A 12,813-nucleotide genomic window follows, 5' to 3' on the forward strand; every position below is an offset into this window, starting at 1 on the left:
AATTCTAGCACTAAGACCTACATGCTACATACACAAGTGACTCATCTAAATCTATAATGAAGGAGATAAATTTTTATTATGTAAATATATTTACACAAAGTTACACACACACACACACACACACACACACACACACACACACACACACGTCCCTCTCCGAACCCAAGTGCATTTGAATGAAGACGTCATCATCACCAGTTGTAACCGAATCTCAAGTCACTGCTTTCTTATAATCACTCTTTGTGTGTGTGTGTGTTCTCTAGGTTGGCAAAGGTCAGGAAGACTTGCTCTAGGGTGATCTGACTGATGGAATAGTCTTCTAAATTGTAGTCCTCCTTTGCTTTCTCCAGAATGCCGAACACCTTCAACAAATAGCAACAGAAAACATGCAGTCACCACTGAAACCTTTCCATCAGTCCCCAACCGAGAGCACTCACCCCTTCCTCTCCCCAATGTTCAGTGGATTCACAGAAGAGGACAAAAGGATCCAGGGGAGTGAGAAGGGAAAGCTGCCCTTGAGAAACTAAAGGTGGCTGCAGAATTCCTTCATAGAAGCAGGGGGGAGGGAAGGAGGCAAGGGAGAGGAGGGGAGGGGATAACATTTGAAATGTAAATACATAAAATATCCAAAGAGAGAGAGAGAGAGAGAGAGAGAGAGAGAGAGAGAGAGAGAGAGAGAGAAACTAAAGGCAGGCAGGTCTTTGTCCCAGTTCTCTTGAGGGACACAGGCTAATAAAAGGATTTAGGGCCAGAAATAGAAGGCAATTAAGTTCTAAACATATTTGAAAATAACATGAATGTGCTCCTGCATCCACAATGCCAGGCATTATTCCACTGCCTGGATTCCCAGGGCATCATTAGTGTGCTTCTAGCATTAGTGCACAGAAGTGCATGGTTTCGGCCATCACCTTTCCCCAGCTGTTGTTCTTGCTGGGAATGTAGTAATTAAGGACCCCTTGGTTCTCTTGCTTTAGTTCACTACCTAAGACGAGAAAACAGACAGGTGAGTAAACTTAAAAGATTTCACTTAAAACTGCCTTAAAATAATGTTACATCTGCATAATATTATATACAGGGGAGAAACTAATGGGCCAATACATTAGTGGCTAGGACCGGAGTATTTAAGGACATGAGCCTTATGGGGACATTCTCATTCAAGCCACCACATACAGTATGGATAAAGTATTTATAAGATATATTACTGGTGAGATTGTATTATTATATGGAGTACATCACAGTTGCTGAGTGTAGTATTTTCAACTCACATGTCTAATGTTAGATACGAATCCTCCAAAAACTAACATTAGCAACCTTTGCTAAACCAATGCTGAGAATGTGGTCTGAGGCCAAATAATTTCCTACGGAGGCTTTGGAGGAAATCAGGAAACATACCACCTCAGTGTTCTTGTGATCCTGCTATCTTCCTGCCATGGGAAAGGTTACAGCATACAGGCCACCAAACCTGGCCATTTAGCTTGTTTTATAATTGTGTAAAAATCCACTAGTACAACCAGAAGGTAAATGGTAGTATCCATTATGAATTTTTAACACATACTTCAGTATATTTGATTTGTAGATTAAGTTGACTTGGATTTAAAAATTCAAAGCAACTCATTTTTTAGTTAAATGTTAGATTTCTTTTAATATTAACCCCAATGAATGCATTGTCACACAAATCTTTTTATAAAATTTAATTATATAAAGTTACTACACAGGAAACCTCCCATTCAGGTAAAAAAATAATGAACTAGATACCCCCACACCTCAACATGCCATTTTCCAGCCTCTGCCCCTAACAAAAGATTTCCAAGTGCCTTCAATATAATTGAAGAAAATTGCTCATATACATTATCTTCTTTCTTTTTTATCTTAATTTTTTTTCTGCTCCTGATATTAGTCTCATTTTGGTAGACAAGTCCTCTATATAGTCCATCATCTCTACACTCCATCATCTATACAGTCCATCATCTTTAATACAGTCCATCATCTCTACAGTTCATCATCTATCTATACATACAGTCCATCATCTATACACTCCATCATCTCTACAGTCCATCATCTATACACTCCATCATCTATACAGTCTATCACCTATACAGTCCATCATCTATACAGTCCATCATCTATACAGTCCATCATCTATCTATACATACAGTCCATCATCTCTATAGTCCATCATCTCTACACTGCATCTATACTGTCTATCATCTCTATAGTCCATCATCTCTACAGTCCATCATTTCTGCAGTCCATCCTCTATACATATAGTTCATCATCTCTACAGTCCATCATCTATACAGTTCATCATCTCCATAGTCTATCATCTATACAGTTCATCATCTCTACAGTCCATCATCTATACAGTTCATCATCTATACAGTTCATCATCTCCACAGTCCATCATCTCTACAGTCCATCATCTCTACAGTCCATCATCTCTACTGTCCATCATCTCTAGAGTCCATCATCTCTATAGTCTATCATCTCCTTCATCCATACAGTGCATCATCTCTGCAGTTCATTATCTCTACAGTCCATCATCTCTACAGACCATCATCTATACAGTCCATCATCTCTATAGTCCATCATCTCTACAGTCCTTCATCTCTATAGCCCATCATCTATACATACAGTCCATCATCTCTACAGTCCATCATCTCTACAGACCATCATCTATATATACAGTCCATCATCTCTACAGTCTATCATCTATACAGTCCATCATCTCTACAGTCCTTCATCTCTATAGTCCATCATCTATACATATAGTCCATCATCTCCACAGTCCATCATCTATACAGTTCATCATCTCTATAGTCCATCATCTCTAGAGTCCATCATTTCTACAGTCCATAATCTCTATAGGCCATTATTTCTACAGTCCATCATCTATACATACAGTCTATCATCTCTACAGTCTATCATCTATATGGTTCATCATCTCCACAGTCCATCATTTATACAGTCCATAATTTATACAGTCCATCATCTCTACAGTCCATCATCTCTACAGTCCATCATCTATACAGTCCATTATCTCTACAGCCCATCATCTCTATAGTCTATCATCTCCATCATACATACAGTGCATCATCTCTGCAGTTCATTATCTCTACAGTTCATCATCCCTACAGACCATCATCTATACATACAGTCCATCATCTATACAGTCCATCATCTCTATAGTCCATCATCTCCACAGTCCATCATCTCCACAGTCCATCATCTATACAGTCCATCATCTCTACAGTCAATCATTTATACAGTCCATCATCTATATAGTCCATCATCTCTATAGTCCATCATCTCTACAGTCCATCATCTATACATACAGTCTATCATCTCTATAGTCCATGATCTCTATGATTCGGCTGGGCAAGTTTCTAATCCTTCTTTCATTGAACATTATATTTTATGGTTTATTCATATTGTTATTTATTGTTACACCTAATTCCTTATCTTTTCTGCACCATGGTAATCTAGTTTGTTAGTATCCCATACTTTATTTTCATTTGTCGGATAGTTCTTTCTTCTGTCACAATGTCCTGAATGTTTGATTGTTTTTTTTTTTAAACCTTGCTCTTAACATAGGCAATTCAAATTTTTATAGTCTGTTTCTAGGAGCAGAATTTCTGGGGCATTACTCTTTTCAGTTTGAAAACATAGGGAACTACAAAGGATGTTACTCCCTTTCACAATGAGACTCTTTCTTGAATGTATTTGTTCTATGATTGGGCAAACACTGGACATATGACTAATTCAGCATCTGTGGAGACAGGGACTTAAAGGGGAAGATGACAAGAAGATTCACGTACACAGGAAGAAATTGAAAACTGGTTAAAACAATAAACACTCAAATAAAAACATCAACAAACTTCCAAGTGCCAAGTATTGGGCTAGCATGAGACAGAATGTAGCGCTATTGCTTTTCTTTTACATTATTTATTCTCCATTTAAAATCACTTATCATATTGAATTATGAAAAACCTCACCAACGGTGAGCTATTTGACCAGACAGACACTGCTTATTTAACCCAGTAGTTCTCAACCTTCCTAATACTGAGACCCTTTAAAATAGTTCCTCAAGTTGTGATGACCCCCAACCATTAAATCATTTTCATTGCCACTTCATAACTGTAATCTTTCTACTGTTATGAATTGTGATATAACTATATAATCTGTTTTCTGATGGACTGAGGTGACTCTGTGAAAGGGTCATTCAAGACCTACAGGTTGAGAAACACTGATTTAGCCTTTTGTTTTGTTTTTGTGTTGAGGGAGGTTCTCACTGTGTGGCCCAGGTTAGTCTTTTTTTTTTTTTTTTTTTAAACAACTTTATTTTACAAAACAAAGATAAATATACAGATTTTAAACATTTTTGCTTAAAATTATACATTTTTGTCAGTACTTTTTTCAGATTTTAACACAATTTTTACGTAAAGCTATATGAATATATTTTTTAGTCAGTACTTGATTTTTTTCAAGGTTTGATAGTATGCCTTGAAAACTTAATAGTTACAATAAGCATAAAGTACATGTAAAACAAAGTGTAAAATGGAAATAGTTAAAGTTTTCTTGTTTTGTAAATATTTTTTTGGTTTTGTTTTGTTTTCTTTATTTCTTGGACTTCATACAGTCTGTGAGTTGTTTGTGGGGTGTTCAGAGCTTTCTGGGGTTAGTATCCAATTATCAGTGCCTGCATATTATGTCTGTTCTTTTGTGACTGGGTTATCTCACTCAGGATGATATTCTCTAGATGCAGCCATTTTCTTAAGAATTTGGTTAAGTCATTGTTTCTGGTGGCTGAGTAGTATTCCATTGTGTATATGTACCACAATTTTTGTATCCATTCATCTTCTGAAGGACATCTGGGTTCTTTCCAGCTTCTGGCTATTATAAATAGAGCCACTATGAACATTGTGGTGCATATATCTTTGTTGTGTATTAAAGTGTCTCTGGGGTATATGCCCAGAAGTGGAATAGCTGGGTCTTCAGGTAGTACTATATCCAATTTTCTGAGGTATCGCCAGACAGATTTCCAGAGTGGTTGTATTAGCTTGCAACCCCACCAACAGTGGAGAAGTGTTCCTCTTTCTCCGAAGCCTCTCCAGCATCTGCTGTCATCTGAGTTTTGGATCTTGGCCAATCTGACTGGTGTGAGGTGGAATCTCAGGGTTGTTTTGATTTGCATTTCCCTGATGGCTAAGGATGTGGAGCACTTCCTCAGATGTTTCTCGGCCATTCGGTGTTCCTCAACTGAAAACGTTTTGTTTAGCTCTGTACCCCATTTTTTAATAGGGTTATTTGATTCTCTGGTGTCTAGCTTTTTGAGTTTCTTGTACACCTTGGATATTAGGCCTCTATCTGATGTGGTGTTGGTAAAGATCTTTTCCCATTCTGTTGGTTGCCGTTTTGTTTTCTTGACAATGTCCTTAGCCTTACAGAAACTTTGCAATCTCATTAAGTCCCATTTGTTAATCTTTGACCTTAGAGCTTGAGCCATTGGTGTTTTGTTCAGGAAATTTTCTCCTGTGCCTATGTGTTCTAAGGTTTTCCCTACTTTCTCATCTAATAGTTTCAGTGTATCTGGTTTAATGTGGAGATCTTTGATCTACTTACACTTGAGCTTTGTACAAGGAGATAAGAAAGGGTCTATTTTCATTCTTTTGCATGCTGAGTGCCAGTTGGACCAGCACCATTTGTTGAATAGGCTGTCCTTTTTCCATTGAATGTTTACTGCTCCTTTGTCAAAAATCAGGTGACCATATACATGAGGGCTCATTTCTGGATCTTCTATTCTATTCCATTGATCCACATGCCTATTTCTGTACCAGTACCATGCAGTTTTCAGCACAATTGCCTTGTAATATAGCTTGAGGTCAGGGATAGTAATTCCCTATTTTTTTTTTTTTTTTTTTGTTGAGGATGGATTTCGCTATTCTAGGTCTTTTGTCGTTCCATATGAAATTGCACATTGATCTTTCCAATTCCATAAAGAACTGGGTTGGAATTTTGATGGGGATTGCATTGAATCTGTAAATTGCTTTTGGTAGGATGGCCATTTTTAAGATGTTGATTTTTCCAATCCATGAGCATGGGAGATCTTTCCATTTTCTGAGATCCTACTCAAGTTCTTTCTTTAGAGGTTTGAAGTTCTTGACATACAGGTCCTTCACTTGCTTAGTTAGAGTCACACCAAGGTATTTCATAGTTTTTGTGACGATTGTGAAGGGTACCTTTGCCCTAATTTCTTTCTCCACATGTTTGTCCTTTGAGTGTAGGAAGGCTACTGATTTGTTTGAGTTAATTTTGTATTCAGCCACTTTGCTGAACTTGTTTATCAGCTGTAGAAGTTCTCTGGTGGAATTTTTGGGGTCACTCAAGTACACTATCTTGTCATCGGCAAAGAGTGATGTTTTTATATCTTCCTTTACGATTTGTATCCCCTTGATCTCCTTTTGTTGTCTAATTGCTCCAGCCAGGACCAGGTTGGTCTTGAACCCTCAATCCTCTTACCTCAGGATCCTCAGTACTAGCATTCAATTACAGATGGTAATTACTCCAAATAAACCCAGCCTATTAATCACTGGTAGCTCTTATGCAGAAGCTTCTCCAACAATATTCCCAAATTATCTGAAAATTTTCATTTGCATATTTTTTTAGAAAAGACTTATGGGAACAATCATGCTTGAATGTTTCTATGTTGATTTGTGTGTGTGTGTGTGTGTGTGTGTGTGTGTGTGTCTGTGTGTCTGTGTTTTTGTGTGTGTCTGGATCTTTAAGGTCATTTTTGGGGTAAATAATTTACTCAAATTTCTTCTTCACCGACTTTCTTAAATATATTACATGCTGTCATTTTAAAACATTCTTGTCAGAGGCTGGGGAGATGGCTCAGTTGGTAAAATGCCTTCAGCATTAGCACGAGGAGCTAGGCTTGAACCCCAGAGTCCACATAAAAACTCTGGGTATGATGGCATGCACTTTTATTCCTTGTACTGGGAAGGTAGAAACATGTGGATCTTTGGGACTCACTGACAAGCCACCCTAGTCTACTTGGTGAGGTCTAGACCAGTGAAAGACTATGGCTCAACAACATACCTTACCATAGATGGGGAGATGACTCTAGTTTAATTTAATTGGTAATGTTCTCCAGAGATAAAACTATGTTGCAGAAACAGAATAATTCTATTTGAGACTTCTTTAATAAATAAAATGAAATATGAACATTTAAATTTCCTTGAGGTTATATAAAATGTGTATGCTAAAAATCTCTGCTTTCTTATAGGAACCTATTCTTTTAGAATTGCTTATGCCCAGTGCCCTTTCGCTAGTAATATTTATTTTTTAGGGTTAATATTTATGCATGTAATGTCAGATCCCTTCTTTGCTGTCATATATAATAGCTATTTATTCAAGAATTACATATGGAATGACTGGGCAATGACACCTTACACTTTGGACCTTTCTCAAACACACATTCCAGAAGATGTATCTGTCCACATTCTTAATAAGAGATAATATTTGGCGTTTCTACTTCAAGTTCAGCAAATGAACAGAGTAGTAATAATAAACAAATTTCTTGGATCACAAGGCGCCATGCAAAATGGATGCATAATTGCATATTTAACCGTTTGGACATACACACTGATATTTCCCTACCACATTGCTTTGGTCATGGTTTTCCCACACATTTATTCTCCACTTCTGCTCTATTTTATTTTTCATTTATGTGGTGATCCAATTTCTCCTGTGTAATCAATCATGTTGTTTCCCGTTGCTTAGACTATAAAATTCCTAATCTTTAGCTTAACACACAAGAGCAATTTCTGTTGTGTTTTGCTCGGCCTGATAAGGAAGAAATTAAGATAGGATCCCACAGATATTAAAACTTCCTGCTAGGATTGTGCTCTTAAGTTTTTGAGAGTGCAGAGAGAAAAATAAGATCAGCTAGTTTATACTGTACAGTGTACATGGGGCCAGCAGACAGGTGCTTACTGGATTGAACACTCAGGAAAAAAACTCTTTTTCTTTGATAATTTTTAATCAAATGAATACTTTATTAGACTGATAACCAATGTAAATGTATTGTCATCACTGAGTTATCAGATTTTTATGAACAACCAAGACATTAAGAACAACCAAGATCAACAGAATTCTTGAGAAACCACACTCATGTGCATTTCCGAACCATATCCTGGCTTGAGATAGCAAAATGTCAGAGTTACAATTTTTCATACGAGACAAAAAACTCTTAATGTTTTTTATAGATTATGCTATGGACTAAATTTTTATTGCATACATTGAAGTTCCAACTTCCTAGGAGACTTTGGAGATAGGACATTTACCGAGGTAATTGGGTTTAAATGGGGCTCTAAGTGTGACTTCCCTAGTCCACTGTGACTGGTGTCCTTTGAAGGAAAAAAAAAAGTAGATGCCAGGGCACCAGGGAAGTGCTTATATACAGAGGGCAACCCATGGGGATGAGGTAGAAATGAGGGTGTCTGCAATGCAAGCCAAGGGGAGAAGCCTCAGAAGAAATAGCCCTGCTGGCAGCTTGATTTTGGCCCCCTCTCATCCAAAACTGTGATGAATGTCGAGTAAGCCACCCATTCTGCAGTGTTTTGCTATGGGAGTCAATTCTAGAAGACTGATACAGATTTTAATTTTAAAACGTGGGATTTTGCTAAAATGTAAATTACAAAAGCAAAAACTGAGATCTTCAAACTTTAAATCCTCATGACTTCAGTTAGTAAATCAAATGCCAGCTCAAATGGATAGATAGTAGACTTATCCACACAAGATACTGACCAATATTTGCCATTTTTCTTGAAACTCTTGCATAAACAGACACAGTTATGAACACAACCATTTCTCCAAAGGACTTATCATGGGGTGTCAGACATACCAAATCTCAAGGGAAACAACTCTGAGATACATGACACACAGTCGGTGAGACCACAGACATGACTTATCTCTTGCAAAGTTAACTCAACCGTACTTACCTGGGAAAACCTTGGCAATAAAACCTTTAAAATCCTGGACCACATCACTATCAGTGCCAGTTTCGAACTTGATGCTCATGGTGTAAATATTGCCAAATTTGTTCTTGAGATGCTGAGGGCTACCCAGGCACACCAACTTTCCCTGCACCATGATGGCTAGCCTGGTACAGAGAGCTTCACATTCCTCCATGCTAGAAAAACAAGACAAATGCCACAGTAACATAAGGGAAAATCATCTCTATTAGAGAATATTCATATACCCAATATTTTGTGATCTCCTTTGAAGATATAATGTTCATTTGCTTATTATCAGGGCCATAGGGAATGAAGCTTTATTAAAATTCAAAACAGTAGAGGATCGAATCTTCAGATGGAACAAGTCATAAACATCCTTCCCTTATATATTCAAGCATTCCTTAGGATTCCATCCGTAAAAATCTCACATACTCAAGCAAAATTTCTAAGCACTATTCCAAGCCCAGATATTTCCCTCTCACACTCATAGAATTCCTCCCAACCTCCACCCCTACCCCATGAGCCACACCTGTGAGCCACACCTGTGAGAGGTTAAGATGATGACCTTGCCACTTTCTCTAGCCTTTATCACTGCGTTCCAGAGCATGTGCCGGGCTAGTGGGTCCATGCCCGTGGATGGCTCATCTAGGAAGACAACTGAAGAGTTTCCCATTATGGCAATTGCGGTGCTCAGTCTACGTTTGCTTCCTCCACTTCAGAGTCCAGGGAGAGAAGAGTCGAGAATGCAGCTTTACGTTGCAGTAATTTAACGGGTAACACATCTAATTATTACTCAGATTTTTTAATTACAGGGAAAACATTGCCAAGATTTCCAGAGGGCTGAGTTTCTGAAAACAGATACTAAAAATTGCTAATTATATGTTTATATTAATTGCTAAAAATCTTTAGAAAGTGCTAATTATATGTCATTGTACTAATACACAAGACTCAAATGTAATAATGGACAGCGAATCACTTTCATTTTGAATGGAAAAGATAACATTTGGTTTATCTAGTTTATTTTTAGCCGTACCGTACTACCAGGTACATTTAGATTCGTATTCTTGTAGTTCCTTGAGATTCCCTGACTTATAAGCTCCATGGTGGCTGGCCAGGACAATACAAAGAATCTCATTTTTGTCCTTTATGAGGAGACAAATAACTATAGCAAAACAGAAAGAGATGCACATATTTTTCTAGCTCATTGACCAAAGCTCAAATTGTATCAGATTTGTGAGTCTGTCTCTGCAAAGAAAAGGCGTGGTGCTCCTAGGGTCTGCTTCATTGCAGAAGAGCATTTGAGTGTTTCAGGCATTGCCTGTTTGGTATGGAGCCTGGGTTAGACTCTTGGCAATTCATTCCAAACAAGGAAGATGATGGGCTACTTCCTCAATGGGAGCACCAGCATGTAATCTCACCTCAAAGTGTAGATAAATTTCTCAGCCTGTGGTTTCAGATACAGTATTCTCAACAAGTTGTTTACATAGGGTTTAATATTGTTCTCTGGAACCCCACACACCCTGGCATACATTGTCAATAGCTCCCGAGAAGTCATGTATTCCAGCAAGGCATCAAACTGTGGACAATAGCCAATTTTTGACCTTACCTAAAGTAAGGGAACATTAAGAGAGATAAGACAACTTACTGAGCATCATACAGCAAATATGGATAACAAAAAACGTGAAGGTCTCTGGCCTATGCCCCTGGGACAAACGGATCCATCACAGAGTTCTTTTGTATCTTCCAATGGGTCACAGACTCACTATGTCTAGGGGTGGCTGCATGGATTAGAACTCGTGAAGAACTTCATGCATGAAGGTGAATTCACCCAGGATAAATTTTATTAAATGACAATAGAGTGGTCCACGTATTTGCAGATATATATTTGTGCGGAGGAGGCCACTCTGGCATTGTACCACCTGTCATGATGTAAGTCCGGTAAGTGAGACTGACATCGACCTTCAGCAAGTAGATGAATATTTTTGAAACTTGAAACTTTTTTTTTTAAGCCTTAAGTCATTCTGTCCCAAGGGACACCAGGATATCAAGAGTGAAGCCTGCTATAGAGGTGTGAGAGTTATTAGCCATCTCTAGGCTAGGTTTAGTGAAATCCTGACTTGTTAGTTGTGATACATGGGTGAATGGAGTCTTTAATTTTTCTCCTGTGTGTGATATAGCTTTTTGAGCATTTTCTACAATACGAATTAAGTGTAGTTGGGATCCTAGCTCTTATTTTAGATACATTTGTCATAAACCAACACACTATATGCTACGGGAAATATATTACCTGAAGACAAAACACCCACTATGCAATTAAAAGTCAACAGGAAAGTGATATCTATGTACAAGACATGTTTTAATATCTCTTTTAATGTGTCAGAAGGTTACAGCCATAATGAAACAAAATGAAAAATCAAAAGTGTTAGTGTATTTTTGGGAAATTATGACTTGACACTTTAAGCAAGTGTGGCAGGTTGAACAAGGGCTAAGAGCTGGCTGTGACTTGACTTGCCATTAGGGTTTGCCTAAGAGGCAGAGGCAGGAAGATCAAGAAGGAATATTGATGATTAAATAAGGTAACAAGAGATTCCGAAATATGAGTAGAAAGCACAACACATGTTTTCAGATCTAGGTTTATGAAAACTACACAAACAAAGCAGGGCTAGTGTGATGGCTCACCTTTTAATCCCCAGAAATTGGGGGTGGGGGTGAGGCATGCAGATCTATGAGTTCAGGACCAGCTTGATCTATATTGTGAGCTCCAGGCTAGCCAGTGCTACACAGTGAGAGCCTGTCTCAAAACAAAACAATGAACAGATTTCATAAAAAACACTGTGAAATATTTTAGAATATGGACAAGTGGGAAAGGAAACTAACAGATCAAAAACTTAGGAGATCAAGAATACTGAAAAATAATAGTAATGTCAAAGCCGTGTTCTCTCATTTAAAGATCTGGAGAAATAGAAATTTTATAATGGATATACATTATTTTAAAAAAAAGCTCAAGTATTTGAAAACGTGTAGGTATAAAGTCGTAGACTCTTCTGGTGTTGGTCAGGGATGCCAAATTGTATGGATACAAAGGATGGGTCTGCACTGTACATGTTCTCACAGTATGTGGAGGTGTTAACAAAGACTCAGTTAGGTTTAGTCACACCCTGACTCATCCTGAAGATGTCTCAGCAAGAACTGAGGAAGCCAACCCGTCACTAGCCCTGGGTACTGAGCCAACCCCACACATGGACTCACATTTGTCCTCATGTTCTCTAACAAGTCCCAGACAATCCTGAAATATAAACTTAGTTTAAAATGTTCTGAAATATATATGGAGAGAGAGAGAGAGAGAGAGAGAGAGAGAGAGAGAGAGAGAGAGAGATTTCTAGTAAATCAAGGTTTCCTGTCCATTCAAGGCCTTAAATTATTCCAGAACATTATGTTTTTAAAGACAATAGAACAGAAATTCATAAAAGAATATTTCAGTATACAAATTAATAAGCAATCACAAATGGCACACATCACCATATATATCTGATACTGAAATTACCACATCAGGTGGCAAGACAGCTATGTTGATCATTAAGACACAAAAGGCTGCCATAAATTCTTTTCACCATTTTACCTTCAAAAGTTCCCAACAAAAAGAGAACTTAAAATAGCACAAGGAACAGTCTTAAGAACTGCAGCAGCAGAAGCCAAACACACTTTGTTTTAGCAGCAGGAGACACATATCCCTCCCCAAGTTACACAAGAACCAAATAGAACATATCAAAGAGAAGTGTGCTACAGTTAAGACAAC

The 12,813-nt window shown here is 37.9% G+C and overlaps 1 protein-coding gene across 1 annotated transcript in view; it reads right to left on the reverse strand.

Moving 5' to 3' along the window:
- Positions 1-233: 233 nt before the first annotated feature.
- Positions 234-12,813, reverse strand: part of LOC308417670 (phospholipid-transporting ATPase ABCA3-like) — a gene marked incomplete at both ends in the record, with an annotated part of 96,820 nt that continues 84,240 nt past the window's right edge. The window contains 5 exons of the mRNA XM_080913009.1: positions 234-362; positions 909-978; positions 8,999-9,193; positions 9,560-9,730; positions 10,436-10,623. Of these exons, the coding sequence (XP_080769135.1) occupies positions 234-362; positions 909-978; positions 8,999-9,193; positions 9,560-9,730; positions 10,436-10,623 (753 nt within the window). The remainder of the gene's footprint in view (positions 363-908; positions 979-8,998; positions 9,194-9,559; positions 9,731-10,435; positions 10,624-12,813) is intronic.

The sequence above is a fragment of the Micromys minutus genome (genome assembly GCF_963924665.1).
Source record: "Micromys minutus genome assembly, chromosome: 2".
In the NCBI taxonomy this organism is placed as follows: domain Eukaryota; kingdom Metazoa; phylum Chordata; class Mammalia; order Rodentia; family Muridae; genus Micromys; species Micromys minutus.